General features: G+C 38.1%; 2 protein-coding genes across 2 annotated transcripts in view; one reads left to right on the top strand and one right to left on the bottom strand.

Moving 5' to 3' along the window:
- Nucleotides 1-3,637: 3,637 nt before the first annotated feature.
- Nucleotides 3,638-20,164, top strand: PP2D1 (protein phosphatase 2C like domain containing 1). The gene is made up of 3 exons (XM_045902156.3): nt 3,638-3,681; nt 12,189-13,252; nt 18,995-20,164. The coding sequence occupies exons 1-3, from the start codon at nt 3,638-3,640 to the stop codon at nt 19,783-19,785; spliced, it is 1,899 nt and encodes a 632-aa protein (XP_045758112.1). The 3' UTR covers nt 19,786-20,164.
- Nucleotides 19,981-21,699, bottom strand: part of RAB5A (RAB5A, member RAS oncogene family) — a 30,589-nt gene continuing 28,870 nt past the window's right edge. The window contains exon 6 of the mRNA XM_045903870.1: nt 19,981-21,423. Coding sequence (XP_045759826.1) covers nt 21,308-21,423 — 116 coding nt within the window. The 3' untranslated portion in view covers nt 19,981-21,307. The remainder of the gene's footprint in view (nt 21,424-21,699) is intronic.

The raw sequence follows: 21,699 nt of genomic DNA, 5'->3' as shown, positions 1-21,699 counted from the left end.
AGGAAGCCTGCTTCTCGCTCTCCCACTCCCCCTGCTTGTGTTCCTGCTCTCACTATCTCTCTCTCTGTCAAATAAATAAATAAAATCTTTAAAAATAATAATAATAAAAAATTTAAAAATAAATAAATAAATAAATAATAAAAACAAACAAACAAACAAAAAAACCCAAATATTTTCTCCCAAATTGTGGTTTGCTTTTCCATTCTATTGATATATTTTGCAGAGCAGTTTTTAATTTCAATGAAGTTCAACTTATCAATTTTTCTCCCATGGATCGAGCTTTTCATATCTAAAAAGTCATTGCTAAACCCAAGTTTACTAGATTTTCTCCTATGTTAATTTTAGGAGTTTTATAGTTCTCTGTTTTAAAAGATTTTATTTATTTGAGCGAGTAGTTTTCTGTTTTAAATTTAGGTGTTTGAACCATTTTGAGTTAATTTTGTGAGAAGTGGTAGATCTGTGTCTAGATTCTTTTATTTTTATTTTTATTTTTTTGCATGAGGATGTCCAGTTGTTCCAGAACCATTTGTTCAAAAGAGTATCCTTTTTCCATTGAATTGTCTTTGCTCCATTTTTAAAGATCAGTTGATTATATCTGTGTAGGTTCATGTCTGGGTTCTCTGTTCTGTTCCATTGATCTTGTTGTCTGTTCTTTCACCAATACCACATTGTCTTGATTTCTGTAGCTTTAGATTAAGTCTTTTTTTTTAGATTTTATTTATTTATTTGACAGACACACAGTGAGAGAGGGAACACAAGCAGGGGGAGTAGGAGAGGGAGAAGCAGGGAGCCCGATGGGGGGCTCGATCCCCAGACCTGAGCCGAAGGCAGACGCTTAATGACTGAGACACCCAGGCGCCCCTAGAGTAAGTCCTGATATTGGATAGTGTCAGCCCTCCAACTTTGTCCTTCTCTTTCTTTTTTTTCTTTTTTTTTTTAAAAGATTTTATTTATTTATTTGACAGAGACAGAGACAGCGAGAGCAGGAACACAAGCAGGGGGAGAGGGAGAAGCAGACTCCCCGCCGAGCAGGGAGCCCGATGCGGGACTCGATCCCAGGACCCTGGGACCATGACCTGAGCCGAAGGCAGTCGCTTAACCAACTGAGCCACCCAGGCGTCCCTGTCCTTCTCTTTCAATATTGGGTTGGCTACTTATATATTTAAAAGTAGGTTTATTATTTTCAGAAAAATTATGCATGCTTATTAAGAAAAAAATAAACAAAAGTAATTACATATGTGAAAAGTTTACTATTATAGAAGATAGGTGTCTAATCAATGAGAAAAAGGTTAACAACACAATTGGGGGAAAGAGTATCTGAATCATCAGTTTCGGAGTAAAAGAAAGTTTAGTACCCTATAAATATTTGTAAAAATGTCAACCTTTCTCTTAATGTAAAATGAAAAGAAATATCAGTAAACTCCTATTTTTCTCTTTTATGCCCATTATTAATCAGGATAGAGGAAATAAAACTCTAAAAACTGGTGTAAATTGGTATAAAATGTATAGGTGGCTATTTGGCAAAATTTGGAATATGTGTTCCTTGTAGGAACTAAAAACAGTGTCTGACACATAGTGTATCTTCAATAAAGAGTTGTTAAATAAACTTGTTAAATGCAAATGTACTTAGTCATTGATAGAGGAATTTTACTGCAAGGAATTTATCAAATGGGTACATGTACAGGATTTTTTTGTTGGAACATTGTTTTTTGTTTTGTTTTGTTTTTTAAAGATTTTATTTGCTTATTTGAGAGAGAGAACACAGGAGTAGGGAGGAGGAGTGGGGGGGTGAGGAACAAGTAGACTCCCTGTTGAGCAGGGAGCCCGATGTGGGGCTCGATCCCAGGACCCTGGGATCATGACCTGAGCCGAAGGCAGACACTTAACGACTGAGCCACCCAGGCGCCCCCCTGATTTATTTTTTTTAAATAAAAATGTATGGAAGTTTTTATGTAAAACTATAAAAAGGGCATAGATTTATTTATTTGGAAATACCATAATTATTCAGGGGAAATGATACACTTTTTATTTAAAAAAATCTAAATAAAAAAGTAAAAATCTCTTACAATAATAAAACTATTAGTTTGGTAAATATTTTTCTAGCTATTTCTTTATGCAGCTGTACAATTTTACAAAAATGAGTTTATCCTATTTATGCTGTTCTGTAGTCTGCTTTTTATCAAATGATATTCAGTGGATTTTATTCTAAATAAATCCATTTGTTTTTATAGGCCTTACAGTATGCCAATGTATTTACAACTGGTTTAGTAAACTAATTACTTATTTTTAAGCACTATAAACAATGCTGCCTCGTTCATTTTTAAAATGATGAATAGGCACAGAGTAACATTTTGAATCTATGTATAAAATATAATAGCAATACTAAGAAGAATAATGTATTCATTACCTAGCCAGACTTTCTGTGGTTTGGATATCCAACAAGCACCAGCTTGTGCACCAGGCCTGCACATATGTGTTCATATTTATTGTAACTTTGATTATTATAGCAAAAAAAAAAATCCAGCATTATAGGTAATCTATGTTAAAATGTTTTATATTTTTTAGAGAATATAATACAGCAGTTAAAAAGAATAGGGTAAGTTGATAGGTACCGACTTGAAAATCCCCACCCCATACTAGTAAATGACAGAAAGCATTTATAGAATAATATTGTGGTTATGTTACCAAGTTATTTTTAAAAATACAGAAAAGTGTTTTAATGGAGTCTACAAGTGTATTCCCATCTAAAAATTCATCATACTGTACATTTAGAATTTGTGCCATTGACAGTATGCAAATTAAACCTAAATTTAAAAATTTAAAAATACCCATGTTGGGGGTAGAGTTTACTTAAAAAAATAGGTTGTGTCGGGTGGGGGGGATGGGTTAGCCTGGCGATGGGTATTAAAGAGGGCACGTATTGAACAGAGCACTGGGTGTTATACGCAGACAATGAATCATGGAACACTACGTCAAAAACTAATGATGTAATGTATGGTGACTAACATAGCATAATAATAATAAAATTTAAAAAATAGGTTGTGTCTATATTTTCATGTATAATGTAAATGCATAGAAAGCAGTCTGGAGCAATATACACCTGGTTTTTTGGCAGTGATTATTACCTCTAGAAAGGGAGACCTCTGCTCTTCCTCTACATACTTCTGTATTGTTCGAATATTTTAAAAAGGAAAAGGTGTTAATTGGGTATCTAATCAATCAGTAAATATAAGCACAACATGTTTTTATTGAAGTCAATAAAATAAATAACATAAATAAAATAATCAACTGAGGACAAAATTAACGGACCACAAAGAGACTTTGGAAGAAAACAAGCTGCTGAGAACTTATGTAGAGATACCCCCATACCCATCTTCTCCCTTGGGAAGGATTTGAGGACCATGTTTTCTCCATTTTTGCCTCTCTGGAAAGATACCATTAAGTCACCAGAAGGGGGTGGTTTCCTTCTATTCTAATCCCTGCGCAGCCCAATGGCCACATGTGGAGGTGAGATATGAACACCACAGCTGTCCTGCAAGATGCCCGACCCCACTCCAGGGAGTGAGAGCCTAAAGGAGACTCAGTACTTGCTTAAAAAACATGCCTCACTCCTTCCCACATTTGTGGAGGTAGGGGGATGAGGCAGTGGATGGAAATGAATATGCAGTGTGGGCAAATGCGGTATGAATTACAAAGTAATTGAATAATAAGAAATTCAAAGGAAAACAATCAAATGCCATGTCCTACCAAACTGGTGAGGATTTGTTTGATGGCTCTGCACAATGTTGGCACGGGGTGGGGGGACAATGATAAGTGAAGCTAGACGAGTTAGCAGAGGCAAATGAGGCAGAGCTTTGTCAAACACATTAAGGAGCTTATCCCAGGAACCAGGAGCTTATCCCAAGCCAGTAACAAGCCTTAGGCAGTTGGATCACCTCTGGCTACTCCCAGAACAATGCATTGAGAAGCAACAGACCGGACATGGGGAGAGCAGCTAGGAGGCCGGTGCAGTAATCCAGGCAAAATATCGCCGTGCCCTGGAACAGTGTGAAAGCAGTGGAAAAGGAGACAAGTGCGTGAGTAGAGGGAAACTGAAGAAAGAGTTCTGACAGGTCTTGGTGATTGATTGTGTACATGCAGAAAAGGAGAGCAGGGTGGTGGTGGTTGTGTGGTGTCTGTGTCATCTAGGGTTCAGTCAGTAAAAGCTGAACCCTAGGACTCATGGAATAAGGAATTTGTTGTTGAAATTAGACCTTGCACAGTTTGTGGAAGCAATTGAACATCTGGGAAGGGGAGTTAAATCCCCAACCAGCCAGTCTGAGAAGCCAAGGATGTCCAGCCACTGAAGTTGGACCTCAGAGGGGAGACTGATGGAGAAGTCTAAAAGAAGCATTTGCCTTTGTGGGTCTAAGGGCAGGCATCTGCTGATGGATCTGGAGCTGCTGTTGGTCAACAGGGCCTTCAGGCCAGAGGAAGAGCTGGAGGCAAAATAGAGGGAACAAGGACAAGCTGGAACCTGCCAGGCACCTCTGCATCTACAGGTCATATCACTGAACCATGATGGCATTCAGATAGGGTGCCTCCAAATTCCTTTCTTGGCCAACTCTAACCTGGAACCACACAGGGAAAAGGATTCTGCGAAACAGTTTCCAGCTTAACTAAGGTAATGGTGAGAGATTCTGGAGGAAATGTAGTGAGTTCATTTTGGACACGTCAGCTTTGAGTTGACTGTAGTACATCCGCATGGAAATGTCCAGGAAGCAGTTGTCTTGTCTAAATTTCTTCAATATGCAAACAAATGGCTCTAGAACTCTAGTTTTAACCCATCCTGTGGTGTGAGGGTGGAATGCAGCTCTGGATTATGAGTCTAGGAACTAAAGGTATTGGCCAGGAGTGAAGACAGTCTCAAGAAACAAGAAGACCAGGGCGCCTGGGTGGCTCAGATGGTTAAGCGTCTGCCTTCGGCTCAGGTCATGATCCCAGGGTCCTGGGATCGAGTCCCACATCGGGCTCTCTGCTCCTTGGGAGCCTGCTTCTCCCTCTGCCTCTCTCTCTCTCTCTCTCTGTCTCTCATGAATAAATAAATAAAATCTTAAAAAAAAAAAAAAAGAAACAAAAAGACGGTTCAAACAAGGTCTGTAACTCTGGCAGTGACTTGGGGCAGCGAGATGGAGTGGGCAGACCCTACAGGGCAGGTAAGAGGAGGTGTCCTGGAGAGATGGCCTGAGATACCTTACCTCTGAATGAGAAGAGAACTGGTCTGTGCATTAAGGGTGGTCTTCTGGAATCAGTATGTTGAAAGTCCATGACTTACAAGAAAAAAACCTACTTGATAGTCCCTCCTATTTTTTTAATCCTATTACGCAGGCTCAAGACAGTATATTTAATGAATGATTCTTCTTTCCAAAATTTCAAGCACAAGTCTGTTACTTAATACAGTTGTGCCCTTCCTGCTTCATAGTCCTTCAGAATCATAAAGAGAGTTCTGAGCAAGGTTCCAGGTGATGTAGTGAACATTCCACACAGAGAGGTCTCCCATCACATCACTGGGAGACCCCCCGCCGCTGCGGCCACCACGATAACCATCAGCATCACTATCCAAGTTGGAGGAATGGAGGCTGGGGAAGGGCGGTAAGAGGAGGTAAAGGGAGGTAACAATTCCAAATGAGCAAGGAAATTGATAGTGCTTTCAGATAAATTGTCTGCATTCCTATTGGAGGACAAATGTAGTCAATGGACATTTTTTAAAAATTCCAGTGTAATTAACGTACAGCGTTAGATTCGTCTCAGGTGTACAATATAGTGATTCAACAATTTTTTTGGTAAAGATTTATTTATTTGAGAGACAGAGAGAGAAGGTGAGCGGATGGAGGGACAGAGGAAGAGGGAGAGAGAATCTCCAGCAGACTCCACAATGAGCACGGAGCCTGACATAGGGCTTGACCCCACGACCCTGAGATCATGACCTGAGCTGAAATCAAGAGTCGGACGCTTAACCGACTGCGCCACCCAGGCGCCCCAGTGATTCAACAATTCTATTCATTACTCAGAGCTCATCATGATAAATGTGCTCTTAATCCTCCCCCCTTTTTTTTGTTTGTATCCAAGCTTTATGAGAAAGCAAACACAATTGTGAGAAACCGGAACACTCAGGGGTGGCTCAGGCTGAATACACTTGATAAGCCTCACTAGGAGAGGGCTGAAAACTATTTGGTAGATTCCCTAAATCACTAAATCAGATTTCTATGTAAATGATCCAGGCCACAGACAGACAAGTAGGATCCCATAGTGAGTCTGGGAGATGGGACCCTGTGAAAGGTCCTACCTATTTCCCCCATCCTCCCATCAACTGCCCCTCTGGTAACTGTCAATTTATTCTCTATAGTGAAGAGTCTATATTTTGGTTTATCTCTCTCTCTTTTTTTTTTCCTTTGTTCATTTGTTTTGTTTCTTAAATTCCACATGAGTAAAATCATATGGTATTTGTCTTTCTCTGACTTCACTTAGCATTACACTCTCTAGATCCATCTATGTTGATACAAATGGCAAGATTTCATTCTTTTTTGTGGCTGAGTAACATCCCACTATATATATATAGATATATATGTATATGTATATCTATATCTATATATCTCATTTTTTTTTTTTTAAGATTTATTTATTTGACAGAGAGAGACCCAGCGAGAGAGGGAACACAAGCAGGGGGAGTGGGAGAGGGAGAAGCAGGTTTCCTGATGAGCAGGGAGCCCGATGCGGGGCTCGATCCCAGGACCCTGGGATCATGACCTGAGCCGAAGGCAGACGCTTAACGACTGAGCCACCCAGGTGCCCCTATATCTCACTTCTTCTTTATTCACTCCTCTATCAGTGGACATTTGGGCTGCTTTCATAATTTGGCTACTATAAATGATGCTGCAGGGGCACCTGGGTGGCTCAGTTATTAAGCATCTGCTTTCAGCTCAGGTCATGATCCTGGAGTCCTGAGATCGAAACCCACATCGGGCTCCCTGCTCCACGGGAAGCCTGCTTCTCCCTCTCCCATTCCCCCTGCTTGTGTTCCCTCTCTCGCTGGGTCTCTCTCTGTCAAATAAATAAATAAAATCTTTAGGGAAAAAAAATAAATGATGCTGCAATAAACATAGGTGTGCATGGATCCCTTTGAATTACTTTTTTAAAAAAAATATTGGGGATAAATACCGGTAGTTTGATTACTGGGTCATAGAATAGTTCTATTTTTAATTTTTGAGGAACCTCCATACTGTTTTCCACAGCGGCTGCACCAGTTTGCGTTCCCACCACAGTGCATGAGGGTTCCTGTTTCTCCACATCCTCGCCAACACCTGTCGTTTCTTTTGTTTTTGATTTTAGCCATTCTGACAGGTGTGAGGTGATATCTATCTCATTGTGGTTTTGATTTGCATTTCTCTGATGATGAGCATCTTTTCATGTGTCTGTTGCCATCTGTAAGTCAGTGAACAATTTTATCTACAGTGTTCTTTTTCCTCCACTTTCTTAGTTATCAAATGAAATCTTGGCTTCTTGTTAGACTATGTACACGGGGAAATGATATATTCTTCTGACTACCTTATACAAAGGAGGGCTTCCATCCCTCTCTATACTCTTATTCTGCTATATTTTTCATGTTAGTACTTACCCGCATCTGGTATTACATGTTTACATGTTTCCTTTATGTATTGCCTTCATATCAGAATATAAGCTTCTTCACAGACCATGCCTGTTTTGTTTACTGCTGTATCCCCAGCAAATGAAACAGTACCTAGGATACTGCAGACACTGAAGCATTTGTTGAATGAATGAATGACACATTACATTCTAAGAATAGCTCCATGTGAGAGAGAACTGTTTTATGGCTATTTCCCATATACAGAAAAATAAACTTTGGGCATAAAGGATTGGCCCTAAGTCAAATCACAGTAGTAGGGTGCCTTATGTACTGTCCCAACAGTTCATCAAGCCTCAGGAAAACTGCATCCTTTACATGAACATTACCAAATAATAGCAAATAAAAATATTTGTTATACATTTTGGCCAGAAGAGTTTAATAGCTTTGCCAGTTCTCATTTCTCCCCCTACTTCTCTGCTTGTCTGTCCATTTCCTTCAGTGGGTCCTCTTCCTCCTTCCTCCTGCTAACTGGTCATTCCCTCAGATTTACCTTGGACCCACTTGTTGATATCTCTCAACTGTGAGTTTTTCTAGGTCGGCTTCTCAGGTGTCATGATGCCACTCCTAGCTAGATAAGGGGTTAGGTCCCTGGGCGGGCGCTGTCCTGGACTTCATCTGACCTGTTTAATTCTTTGTGTGAGCACCTGAATGGCTCTGCAAACTCCTCCCCTCGAAGCTTCAAGCCTTATCTATCTGTACATCGTCAGCATATGTGTGCATAGAAGTTGGCCTGTTGTAGGTATTGAAGAAGTGAATGGGTGCTGATCACATTTGTTGATGAGACTGAAGTGTTTATCAGTGAAATTGATATAATTTTGGCATTTGCTTTTAAATATTCCAATAAAAATAATAGAATGAAATAAAAAAACAAAATGGCCGAAGACAAAGATGAAACAAGAATGGACAAATGTTGATAATGGTTGAAGCTGATGATGGGCATATGGGGGCTCTTTATACTCCTCTATTTTTGTGTACTTTTACATTTTTCTGTTAAAAAAAAACACACACAAAAATTTGTGGCTGAGGCAAAGCTGGGAAGGCCCTACTAATATGCTAATAGCTTCAGAAGCATTTATGAGGTGGAAATTTATAAATAAAATTTTACAATAGGAATGAGTAGCTATATTCAATACAGTTGTGCCCTTCAGGGAATTAAATACAAATAAGGAAAGCAGCAAAACATTTTAAACTTTTCAGAGCTTTGCTTGTTTAATTTCTAATCATATTGCCATATACAAACCATATATGAAGGTTGCTAAAGCCCTTTGCCAATTACATGGTACTCCATCTTATTTATCATTTATCATGGAAAGTTATCCTCCCTTGAAATAAGACTTTTGCATACCATATAGAATGAAAATTCTACTGGGAAGAATCTTAAAGATTTTTGCCTATTTTCTATAGCCATAAAGTATTACTTTACTTATGTATTCATTTTTTTAAAAGATTTTTTATTTTATTATTTATCTGACAGAGAGAGACACAGCAAGAGAGGGAACACAAGCAGGGGGAGTGGGAGAGGGAGACGCAGGCTCCCCGCCGAGCAGAGAGCCCGATGTGGGACTCGATCCCAGGACCTTGGGATCATGACCTGAACCGAAGGCAGATGTTTAACGAATGAGCCACCCAGGCGCCCCTATGCATTCATTTTTAATTTACATATGTTTCTCAAAATTGTGTTCCATTTTTTCAAGTCTTTATTTATTTAAGTAATCGCTACACCCAACGTGGGGCTTGAACTCACGACTCCAAGACCAAGAGTCCCATGCTCCTTTGACTGAGCCAGCCAGTTGCCCCTAAACTGTGTTTTATTTTATATGTCCAGTTTATTATTATTTGTTAAACTGAGTAACAATTGTAGTGAAGCAATGATATATACAATTTACAACATATTAATAAATACATATAACACAATTCTGAAACACTCAGATTCAGGTACTGCTATTAAAAAAATCCTCACCCAGGGCACCTGGCTGGCTCAGTCAGTAGAGCATGCAACTCTTGATCTCAGGATTCTAAGTTCAACTCCCATATTGGGTATAAAGATTACTTAAAAAAAAAATCCTTTCCCATTGATTTACTGATTTTTTTTCTTAAATTAGTTTTATATAGAATACATTTTCCCCTAAACATTACAATTTCATGTCTTCATGTGATATGTTTTCATTTGGTACAGTTCTAAGTGTCCTTTTGCTTAGGGTAGAAGGAGCCGGCACTTTTTGAATGTCCCCTGTTGCCAATTGCTTCACCATTTATCTCATTTGATGCTATAAATAATCCTGTTCATTTACAGATAAGAAAGCAGATGTTCAGAGAAGCTTAATAACTTGGCTAAGGCCATATAATTTGTAAGTGGAGACAGATTTTTTTTTGAAGACAGTTTTTTTTTTAAAAATCCAAACTCTACATTGTTCATAGTATATTGTTTTGTCCCTCCATATTCAAACTTTCAATATGAGGCCATGACTTAGTATTGAGTAATAATGGCAGATTCTAGGATGGTATGTAAAATGTGACTTATTTACATTTCAGAAAAGATGACATATATATTTTATATGTAAATATATTTATGTAAGTAATGTTAATACTATTAATATATTATTATATATTTAATTGTTATATGTAACATAATAATAGATTACATTAATGATATAATTATAATATAATATTAATATATAATGTATATGATAATTATAATGTATTTATATATAATAACAAATACAATATATTATTAATATATTACAAAATATATATACACGTTCAGAAAGATAGATAACAGGCCATTAACCAAGACTGGGATTTGGGAGGTGGAGGTGAGACTGGGGAAACAAGGAGAACACTCTTTCATTTCTAGTTTGTGTCTTTCTGTCTTGAACTTAAAAATGATTATGCATTAGTTTTATGCTCAGAGACATTATTATTATTTTGTCATTAGTACTAAATGGACTCATTTCTTTCTTTTTTTTTTTTTAGATTTTATTTATTTATTTGGCAGAGAGAGACACAGCAAGAGAGGGAACACAAGCACGGGGAGTGGGGGAGAGGGAGAAGCAGGCTTCCCCTTGAGGAGGGAGCCCGATGCGGGGCTCTATCCCAGGACCGTGGGATCATGACCTGAGCCGAAGGCAGACGCTTAACGACTGAGCCACCCAGGCGCCCTGGACTCATTTCTTATTTTAACAACTATCAGCATTCTTGAATACCTTTGTTATGCTTGGAATGTTTTAAGTCCCTATGGGCCTCAGACATTCTTATTGTTGTAGGCCAATCTAACACATTAAATGTATTCAGATCAAATACAACTTCCATGAGTTGAGTTAAAGTTAAATATAACTTATATGGGGCGCCTGGGTAGCTCAGTTGGTTGGGCGACTGCCTTCGGCTCAGGTCATGATCCTGGAGTCACAGGATCGAGTCCCGCATCGGGCTCCCTGCTCGGCGGGGAGTCTGCTTCTCCCTCTGACCCTCCCCCCTCTCATGTGCTCGCTCTCTCTCATTCTCTCTCTCTCAAATAAATAAATAAAATCTTTAAAATATATATATATATATATAACTTATATGACGTTGAGTTGAGGTTAACAACATATCACATGTCATAAGCATTTAAAGCTACTAACTTTGATTTTTTAGGTTTTAAAATATTTTTTTAAAGATTTTATTTATTTTAGAGGGAGAGAGCACACGAGCAGGGGAAGGGGCAGAGAGGGAGCGAGAGGGAGAGAATCTCAAGCAGACACAGTGCTGAGTGCAGAGCCTCATGCAGGGCTCAATCCCACCATCCTAAGATTATGACCAAAGTCAGAACCAAGAATTAGATGTTTAACTGACTTAGCCACCCAGGTGCCCCTCCTATTCATATTCCTGTGAACCCTTTAAGTAGAAAAAACAAAAGTATTTTCAACAACATAAAATGGAGTACAAAAATAATTATGCTCAAATTTAAATCAAATACCTAGGTCTCAAGCATGTACCTTCACATGCCTGGGTTATAATCTTGTGCCGATTTCTCTGAGTATTTGCTCTTAGATCTCTAGTTGACTTTGTAGAGACTTTGCCTAATTTTATTCAGGCATCCACAGTTCAGTCACCAATTTTTTGAGTACTTCTACTGTGTATTTTTTTGGGAATGATAGAAAGATGCATCAAAATATTCAATGGTAGGCTCACATAGAATCATGAGGAACTAAAGCAAATTGCAAAGGCAAGGGTCTGCTTGAAACGACTTTCAGTGTATTGGGGCACATGGGTGGCTCAGTGGGTTAAGCGCCTGACTCTCTACTTCGGCTCACGGCTCAGGTCATGATCTCATGGGTTGAGAGATCAAGCCCGGAGTTGGGCTCTGTGCTCAGTGGGGAGTCTGCTTGAAGATCCTCTCCCTCTGCCCCTGCCAGGTGCTCACTCTCTCATTTTCTATGAATAAATAATAAATAAATCTTAAAAAAAAAAAAGACTTTCAGTGTGTCATTCCTGCCTGGCATGTCAATATCTTTTGTCCTGTTTGCAGAGTGTTTTGGAAATCAAGGGAATGGAATGTGAGAAAATCAACATTTGATTCAGAGAAAGAAATCCCACTTTCATTGAGAAGAAGGTATTTTAGAAGGAGGGAAAAGAACAGACCATCAAGAGACTCTGAAGACTATGAAGAGCAGCATGATCAAATGATCACATTTCCCTGTTCCATATGCAAGCATGAAATTGATCTACCTGAAATTTTCCTCCATAAAAAGCTGCACATGGCTCTGGCCACCCTGGGGTTTCAATGGATGGGTGGAAAGAAACCCGCGCTCCCACTGATTTCCATTCAGAGACAGTTTATAATCACTAAACTATTGTCATTTTCTATATTCACTGAAAAAATCCTACAGAGCATTAATAATGCTTTTGAGCTACTTTGGAAGAAACAAATCCCAGCATACTATAAGATTATTGATAACGTTCACAGGAGTTCCATATATTCTCAAACAATCTGTCATGTATTGATTAAAGGTGTAGCCGTTTGTGAGGATAGAAATTCTACATGGAAAGCTGACATGAATGATAAATTCACTGTGGTGAATAACTTTGGCAATAAACCCGATGTGTGTTTTTTGGGTTTGTTCGATGGACATCATGGTGCCTCAGCAGCAGACTTGACATCAATGGAACTTCCAATTTTACTTCTCCATCAACTTTCCAGATTTGATCCTTCCTACCAAATGACTCCTGAAGAGCAAAACATAATCAAATCCTTTCACACAGTATTTAGGGAGGAATACATAGCTATAGAAGAACTTTTTTCCTCCATAAAGAAAAAGAGAAAAACGGTGAAATGTGAGTATGAGAACATACACAAAGCCTTTGCAAAAGCATTTTGGAGAATGGATAGACTTTTACGTCTCGGAAGGAATGAAGTATCCAGGGTTCGATGGAGTGGCTGTTCTGCAGTTACTTGTATATTGGAAGGCAATATTAAAAAACCCTATGCTAAGAAGAATTGGAAAATCAATAAGGGTGATGACTTGGCAAAGAGTTTCCCTTCCCAGATGATGCCACAAATAATGTCTGGAGTACTCCATATTGCAAACACTGGTATGTACATGGAGTGGTGCACCACTTAATATATACACCTTACATTTATTTTTTATTCCTGGCAGCAAAACTTCTCTTGCTTCCAGAGCTATTTAGTGACCTATGATTTAGTGACTTATTAATGCCTTGAAATTCCATTGACTAATTTAAGAAATGATCAACAATCACAGCTTAGATGCAGATTGCAGGCACAAAAATAATTGTAATTTTTTTTCCCAAGAAGGAACATATATGTAATAATTTGACAGAAACATTAAATTTTCTAAATGGGGTAGCAATACAGCTGTAGATAAAGGCATAGCAAACATATTACATTTGCTTAGATCTGAATGAAACAAAAAACATTTCCCCTACTTCCCTTTTCCAGGAGAATGGAAAGTTCTTTGAGGATTGTTACAAGTCTGGTTGTTTAAACTGGTCAGTTATTCTGATAACACATTTGCAATAGGTCACTTGTGCTCACTGGCCAAGTAGCAACAATTTAATTTTAGAGAAAACAATAGTTTGTGCCTCAAGTTTATAAGCATATATTCTCTTCTCCAAACATTTGGCTGTATTTTTTTTTATAAAGATTTTATTTATTTATTTGACAGAGAGAGACAAAGTGAGAGAGGGAACACAAGCAGGGGGAGTGGGAGAGGGAGAAGCAGGCTCCCCGTGGAGCAGGGAGCCCGATGCGGGGCTCGATCCCAGGACCCCGGGATCATGACCTGAGCCGAAGGCAGTTGCTTAACCGACTGAGCCACCCAGGCACCCTTGGCTGTATTTTTAAAATTGTATTTCAAGAAGCAATCCTTTCAGTGCTAAAGGTCTACCTTAGGAGCTTGCTAAAAAGGAAAGCCTGTACATAAAACATTTTTAGCAAAGTTAAGCTGAGTTCCATGACATGCTTCATTAGGTTTCCACTACCCCTTTCATCAATAGAATTATTATTATTTTTAAATAAACCCTACCCCCAGTGTGGGGCTCAAACTCATGACCCTGAGATCAAGAATCTCATGGTTTACCGACTGAGCCAATAAGGTGCCCCTGTATAGAGTTGTTACTATTATTACTTTTTAAGATTTTATTTATTTATTTGAGTGAGAGAGCAAGAGAGAGCATGCGCAGGGTGAAGGACAGAGGGAGAAGCAGACTCCCTGCTGAGCAAGGAGCCCGACATGGAACTGGATCCCAGGACCCTGGGATCATGACCTGAGCCGAAGGCAGACACTTAACTGATTGAGCCACCCAGGCATCCCTAGAGTTATTATGAATAATAGTGTCTATTTATTGAATATTGAATATAGCCTAATTTTTCATTTAGTCTTATGAGAACCCTGATATCTAAAGATATCCTCTAAGTATTGTTTTTTTTTTTTAAAAGATTTTATTTATTTATTTGACAGAGAGAGACACAGCAAGAGAGGGAACACAAGCAGGGGGAGTGGGAGAGTGAGAAGCAGGCTTCCCGCAGAGCAGGGAGCCCGACGCGGGGCTTGATCCCAGGACCTTGGGATCATGACCTGAGCCGAAGGCAGATGCTTAACGACTGAGCCACCCAGGCGCCCCTAAGTATTGTTTCTTTAAAATGTATTTGGCATGTAACATTGTGCAAGTTTAAAGTATGTTAATATGATACATTCATATATAGTAATATGATTGCTGTTTGGGTGATAATTAGCATTTCTATCATGTTACATAATTATCATTTTTTTTGGTGGTTGAAACAAATTCTAGTCTCAACAAGTTTGATGACTATAATACAGTATTGTTCTCTATATTCCCTATACTGTGCATTAGATCTCTAGGACTTATTTTCTACTTGCTGCAAGTTTGGACCCTTAAACACCTGTTCTATCTCCCACCACCCCCCTCGTATCTAAGTGTTGTTACCCCATTTTTCCAGATAAGAAAAGGGAAGCTCAGGTGAGATAATTTGTTCAAGGTCTCGGAGGTAATAGGAATTGGAGCTGGGAATCAAGCCCACAATGTCATGCTGCATCTGAAGGGAATTGCTTCCACAACCTGAGGAGGCTGGCCCTCAGAGAGTGGGACAATGTGTCTGAGATGGCTCCGAACAAAAACCAGATAATCAAAGACTGCAATGTCAAGGCCCCTGGGTGTCAGCCTGTTTCTGATCTAGCTCTAGTTCTTTTTTTTTTTTTTTTTTAAGATTTTATTTATGTATTTGACAGAGAGAGACACAGTCAGAGAGGGAACACACGCAGGGGGAGTGGGAGAGGGAGAAGCAGATTCCCCGCTGAGCAGGGAGCCAGATGCGGGACTCAATTCCCAGGACCCTGGGATCATGACCTGAGCTGAAGGCAGATGCTTAACGACTGAGCCACCCAGGCGCCCCTCTAGCTCTGGTTCTGAGCCCAAGATGAGTACTCCAGATTAAGCAATATAAAGAAGCCAAGTCCAATGCCAGTTTCCTCAGAATTTTTGTCACTTCTCAGGCTTTATGCTGAGGTTCCAGATGGCTTCAGAGCAGGTGTATATTATGCATAGTTTTTCATTTATTTATTTGACAGAGACAGACAGAGCACAAGGTCGAGGAGCAACAGAGGGAGAGAGGGAAGCAGACTCCCCGCTGAGCAGGGAGCCTGATGTGGGGCTCAATCCCAGGACCCTGGGATCATGACCTGAGCCGAAGGCAGATGCTTAACGACTAGCCACCCAGGCGCCCCTAAATTACCTTCTTAAATCTTCACAATAACCTTGACAAAAAATAACATTGCAGGTGGAAAACTAACTCAGGGAAATAAAGTGACTAAATGAAGGTCACATAAAGTTGGAATTAAAGCTCAACCAAGTGTGTCAGACTCCCAAGTGTTTCCACTTCCCCATGCTGTTTCTTCCAAACCAAGCTAACTTTTTATTTCTGGTCACTCCTCATCCTAGATGTTACTTTTTCTTCCATCACATATAATTTTTCTTCCTTTTTCCTCCAGTTTTTAAAAAATTTTCCTGTTACCTTCAATAGTGAGTGGTTTTATCTGAAAAAAAATCTTGATCTTGCCCATTCAGATCTAGAATTCCCTTGTGATTCTAAGGTCACTCCAAAGTTTACAGGAGTACTCTTCATTTTCACAAGTTGAAGATAACCCAGCAATTAATTGCAGGAGGCAGTTGCATCATTGCCCTCTGTATAAGGAACACTTTGCCTGACTATACATGCCGTCTTGAAAAAGCTTGAGTATCATCTCAAAGCAGTTTTTCTAATCCCCATATACTTAATGTCCCTCTTGCAGTAACCCTGTTCCACTTTTGTTCTGATAACATTTTCTGAAGAACACAATCTCTCCAAACTGCTGAAGCTGGTAACTTTGTCTAGGAATTTGAAATATTTATGCCCAGATTCACAGAAACTTTTGGATAAGGGTCTTCACATCAGCTCACTACCTATTCTCCTTCCCTCTACAGAGATGTTACAGGAACCTTTCTTTAAAGCCAATCTTTAAATTGTCATGACCTGTTCCTCTCCCCTTTCAGTTCCCGAGACACTTGGACATAACAGTGTTATTTAAATCTTCCTCCAATTTCCCATCTTCCTTGGGACTTTTTGTTCATTATTCTATCCTAGCTTTCAGCTTAATGTAGTCAACTGCTTTCAACAACCCATTTATCCTCTACTTCCTAGGCTATGCATGAATAGTTGAGATACAGGAGGTACCTCTCCTTCACTTTTTTCTTCATGAACCATTCACATAGGAAAGGATATGGATTATTCAGAAGGTACTGTTTCCCTTTACATTAGGATAAACTAACTCAACTAAAAGTCAGACAGCAAGTAAATGGTAGAGTGAAAAGTGCAATGAGGATTTAATGTCCCTTCTTCTAGAAAGTTCTATTGTGCTGAGCCCAAGGGATGTTCACAATAGTAAAATAAGCCAAAATGGCATTTCCTACTGTCTAGTAGAGCAATTGTGGAGGGGGGGGGGGCGGGGAAGGCAAATAGTGCATAAGGCTATGCTTGGCAATTTCTGCAGAGGCAACTAAAATAAAAATACCAGTTTACCACCTTTCTATTTTAACAACATAATTGTACCGAATTATTTTCAAATCACACAACAGAGGAACAATACTTTTTGTTGAGTGGGCTTTGAAATGCCACATGCAAATAAAACATTTAGGAAGTCAGTGGATTTGACTATTCTGAGCTAAATAATGTCCCTTGTGTTTTCAGAGCTATGGTTGCACTATTTCTGTGTATGTACACACATAATAGAAATTTTCTAATTTAAAAGAGGTATTGAATCATATGTCCTCCTAAAAGAACATTCGATTTACCCAGGTGACATGTTCATTACCAATCCATGCTGCTTTGCTGGTACAGTAATAATTTACAACTCAGCAAAAGTCAAGAATTATTTTACCGATTTGCCTTCTGCAGAGTTTAAGTAAAATGATCAGAAGAAAAGACAAGTTAATACAGAATATTAATAACCAAACCACAGAGAAGTAAGAGGTCACGTAGTTTTTAGGACTATCACACAGTTCTCTGGTTTTAAAAACATTTTCCACATACATCTTTATAATTCTCATTATGTAAATGAGCCAATAGGCTCAGCCTATGCCTGACACTGATGTTTCACCAACTTAAGCTCTTTGGGTCCAACCATACTAGTTGTGTAAACTTTAGCCTTCTGAAATCTCAATTTCTTTACCTCAAACACAGAATTAGAATTGAACCCCTGTAGCAACAAAATTCGGATTCCAGGCATAGCACAATGCTGGAAACCAGATATTCTAATGTAAATTTTGCATGATCCCAGGAATTTTAATTCTCAAAGGTATTCGCTATTCAAACATCATTAACCCCATCTCAGAATAATTTATATACCGTTATAAATGATGACTCCATATCAAGAAGAACTTGCTTATGCTTGAATATACAATTATGTTCTCAAAAACCTGGGGAAAATTGTTTTCTTAATAAACTAAAACTGTGAATCTTTTTTTAATAAACCAAAGAAAAGTTGTGGTAGTACAACCATCCCTCAATCTGTTCAGATTATTGTGTTTAGATTTTCTTAAGATTTCAATGAAGCACACATCACAGGTTCATCCGAACCATGAATAAACTACAATCAACTTTTAAGACTTCAGTTTTCAAAGGATTTAATTTAATGTTGTCTAGCTATTATCCATGTAATACATTAATAATACATGTTTTTTCTTTACAGGGCTAATTGACTTAATTTCTTTTTAATCACACAATATGAAACTAGTAAGACTGACATTAACAGTGGCATTCTAATTTTCTTCATCGCCCACACCTATATAGATGTGTTCAAGGTTTTAAGTTTTACCAGATACAAAACTATCAACTCCACTTTTTAAAAACATCAATGCTTGTATTTTTAATTAAAAAGGCATTTATTTAAACATTTTAAAAATGTCTGCTCTATGGAATATATGTTGGTCATAAAAAAGTTCAACTCTTGGCTCTATAAAATAAATATTTGGAAGCTGATTCATAAAAAAATTGATGGTTATTTTGTATCTGTAGTTTTAGTTATTTTAATATTAAGTGCAGTATTTTAAACACTAAGTTACTTAAAAATGAGGGATAAACTGGCCTCCCAGTTTCAAATCTTAATTACCATAAGTCGCCCAGTAATATCAGTATTTCACAAATGTAAAAAATATTTTAAAATGGCCTATTTATGCACTGAAACACAGAATTAACAGCATACTTTATAATACAATTGGTGGTTAAATATCTAAGATCAATTTTTTCTAATAATCTTCTAGGTAATGTACAAGCAGTCTTATGCAGAAATGGAAAAGGCTTTTCCATAACCAAAGAACACACTACGCGAAACATAAACGAAAGACGACGACTACTTCAGAATGGAGCAGTAATTAGTTCAAATGAACCATATGGGCTCCTAGAAGGGCAAATAAAAACCACACGAGGACTTGGATTTCATGGAAATCTCAAACTGAAAAAATCTATTATCCCAGCACCTCAAACTATCTCTGTCCCTATAGATGACTTATGCCAATTCCTTATCTTAGCTACCAATGGACTCTGGGAAGTTTTGGATACAAAGGAAGTCACTGCACTGGCAATGACAATGTTTCAAGTGTATAAAGAAACCTATTATTCTAACACACAAAATGAATCTTTACCATCCAAAGAGCCTTTCCTAATCTATGAACCAAGCAATTCTATATCAGAAAGTAATATCCGTATATTGTTTCAGTATAAACCTGAATCTACAGAATGTGTGTCAACTATAAATTCAAAAGAAAACTTGTTTGATTCAACATGTTCTAACCCTAAAAATTCACGAACACTTCCACCAGAAATGACTAATCATGATCTTTACAGTGAGAAAGAAACTAATGGACCAACCAGTGTAGATGATGTGTCCAAAAATGCAAGGGAGAAAGAATCACGCACTAAAAATTTCTATGAAGGTGTAGCCAAGTATATTAGCCGTGAACTTGTAAGTGCTGCTTTAGTGGCTGGCTCCAGAGACAACATTACAGTCATGGTAATACTTCTCAAGGGAAGTGAGTATCAAGTTTCTGACTAAGATAAAGTTTCAATTATCCAGAGTACAAAAATGTAAAGACAATTCTTCAAAGAACCAGATATTAGGATAATACATCAATACCATGCAAATAATTTTTAAGAATGTATTAAAGAAACTATAAAAGCATATTTTAGGTTACATAATACCATTTATATATGTTCACTGTTCCATGCCAAAAAAGAGAAAAACCAGTACTTGCTTTTTATACCACTTTATTCCAACCTGAGCACCTCAATATAAAACTAAACACTGGTGAACTGTTTTCCTTACTAATTCTGAATTACTGTAAATGTACAAGTTCTGCTAGCAGTTCAACACTTAAATAGATTAAATCATCTGACACATGGTAGATTTCATATAATGAAAATACCTAAAACAATTAGTGCAATATACTGAACTGATCAAAATAAAATGAACTTTGGAAAACAAGGCTGCAAGATTGTTACTAACATACTGCAATACTTATGTTACAAATTACTGATACATTGTTTATTATGGTTCTAGCCATGTAGGAACAACTGAAGCCCCTTCCTTTCAAAGGGAGAGAAAAGGAAAATATTAGCTGTTTTAGTAACTGTACATTTTGTATACTTTTAAGCAACTCTTAAATATTACAGGAAAGTAATAAACATATATGGAGACTACAGTGCAGTACCCTATTTACAGTACAGCTGAAGATCGAATTTAAAATAATCAAGTTTGAATGTACATAATTGTTAGTGCATTGACTATATCATGTCCAAAGGGAACAAAAGCTCCCTCCCTTCCCCCAACAACAAAACCTATGTAATGGCCAGCAGTGATTAAACAGAAATCACAGACACCTGGTTTGTTTCATTTCTGTTGAAGAGCTCACATGTTTGAAGGGAACACTATCCATTAAGATGCATTTATCAGTTTTCATATTCCTAAAACAAGATGAGGTTACATTTGACTTTTTTTTACCCCACTAAAAATATCAGGACTGGCTATAATTTAGATGCCACTAAATGTTCGTGTTTTTCCCCCTGAAGATGTAGGACTGTTTTCTTGTGGTTAATTTGTTAAAATGTGGAATGTACATTTTAAATATGCAAACTAAGAGAAATTACCAGTTGCCCGAATACTGTAGCTAAGCATAAATATCTTTAGAACCTCTTTCTAAAAAAAGAATGTTTTTGAAAAGCCCAAATTATTAAGTTCCAAATCTTTTACATAGAAGTGGCTGGTTAACTGTGGGTTTACATCATCCTTTGTCTCTATCCCTGGTAATGAGAAATGATTCCCTAACCGTCCAAGGAAACAAGCGTACACACACAGCTCTCATTCCCCCCCTTCTACTTCTGAAACATTAGTCAGAGGGTCACATGCATGTTATTAAAAATTAAGTTCAAAACACTTAAAATAATTCTGTATTAGAAACTTGACTCTATCATAAGTCTCTTCTTTTTGGAAGTCATACTGGGCTGGTTAAATGCTCCAATTCCACGGTCATTAACATTTAGGAAGCAGAAGAATATTCCATCAAGTTCAAACTGGAGGTTTAGTTACTACAACACTGACTCCTGGTTGGCTGTGTGGGTTCAGTAAGATCTACTCCTCTTCCTCTGGCAGAATTTGCTCCTGGATTCTGTGGTTCATTCTTTGGCAACTTTTTAGCTGAGAGATAAATTATCAAAATAAACACAATTAGAATATCCATATTAGAATTATTATTTTTTTTTTTTTTAAGATTTTCTTTATTTATTTGACAGAGACAGCGAGAGAGGGAACACAAGCCAGGGGAGTAGGAGAGGGAGAAGCAGGCTTCTTGCCTAGCAGAAAGCCCGATGCGGGGCTTGATCCCAGGACCCTGGGATCATGACCTGAGCCGAAGGCAGACGCTTAACGACTGAGCCATCCAGGCGCCCCTAGAATTACTTTCATCTGCTTACT

This window comes from Mirounga angustirostris, unplaced genomic scaffold, assembly GCF_029215605.1.
Source record: "Mirounga angustirostris isolate CCGP_5_RB_7025 unplaced genomic scaffold, mMirAng1.0.hap1 SCAF_1, whole genome shotgun sequence".
Taxonomy (NCBI): Eukaryota; Metazoa; Chordata; class Mammalia; order Carnivora; family Phocidae; genus Mirounga; species Mirounga angustirostris.
The sequence above is the reverse complement of the archived record's forward strand: the minus strand, read 5'-3'. Positions and strand labels throughout refer to the sequence as shown.

Bases quoted from the DNA above. Each gene is read 5' to 3' on its own strand.
- PP2D1 (XM_045902156.3), top strand. From the start codon at position 3,638: ATGAGGCAGTGGATGGAAATGAATATGCAGTGTGGGCAAATGCG. The intron at 3,682-12,188 runs GTATGAATTACA...TCCTGTTTGCAG, and splicing joins ATGCAGTGTGGGCAAATGCG to AGTGTTTTGGAAATCAAGGG. The intron at 13,253-18,994 runs GTATGTACATGG...ATAATCTTCTAG, and splicing joins ACTCCATATTGCAAACACTG to GTAATGTACAAGCAGTCTTA.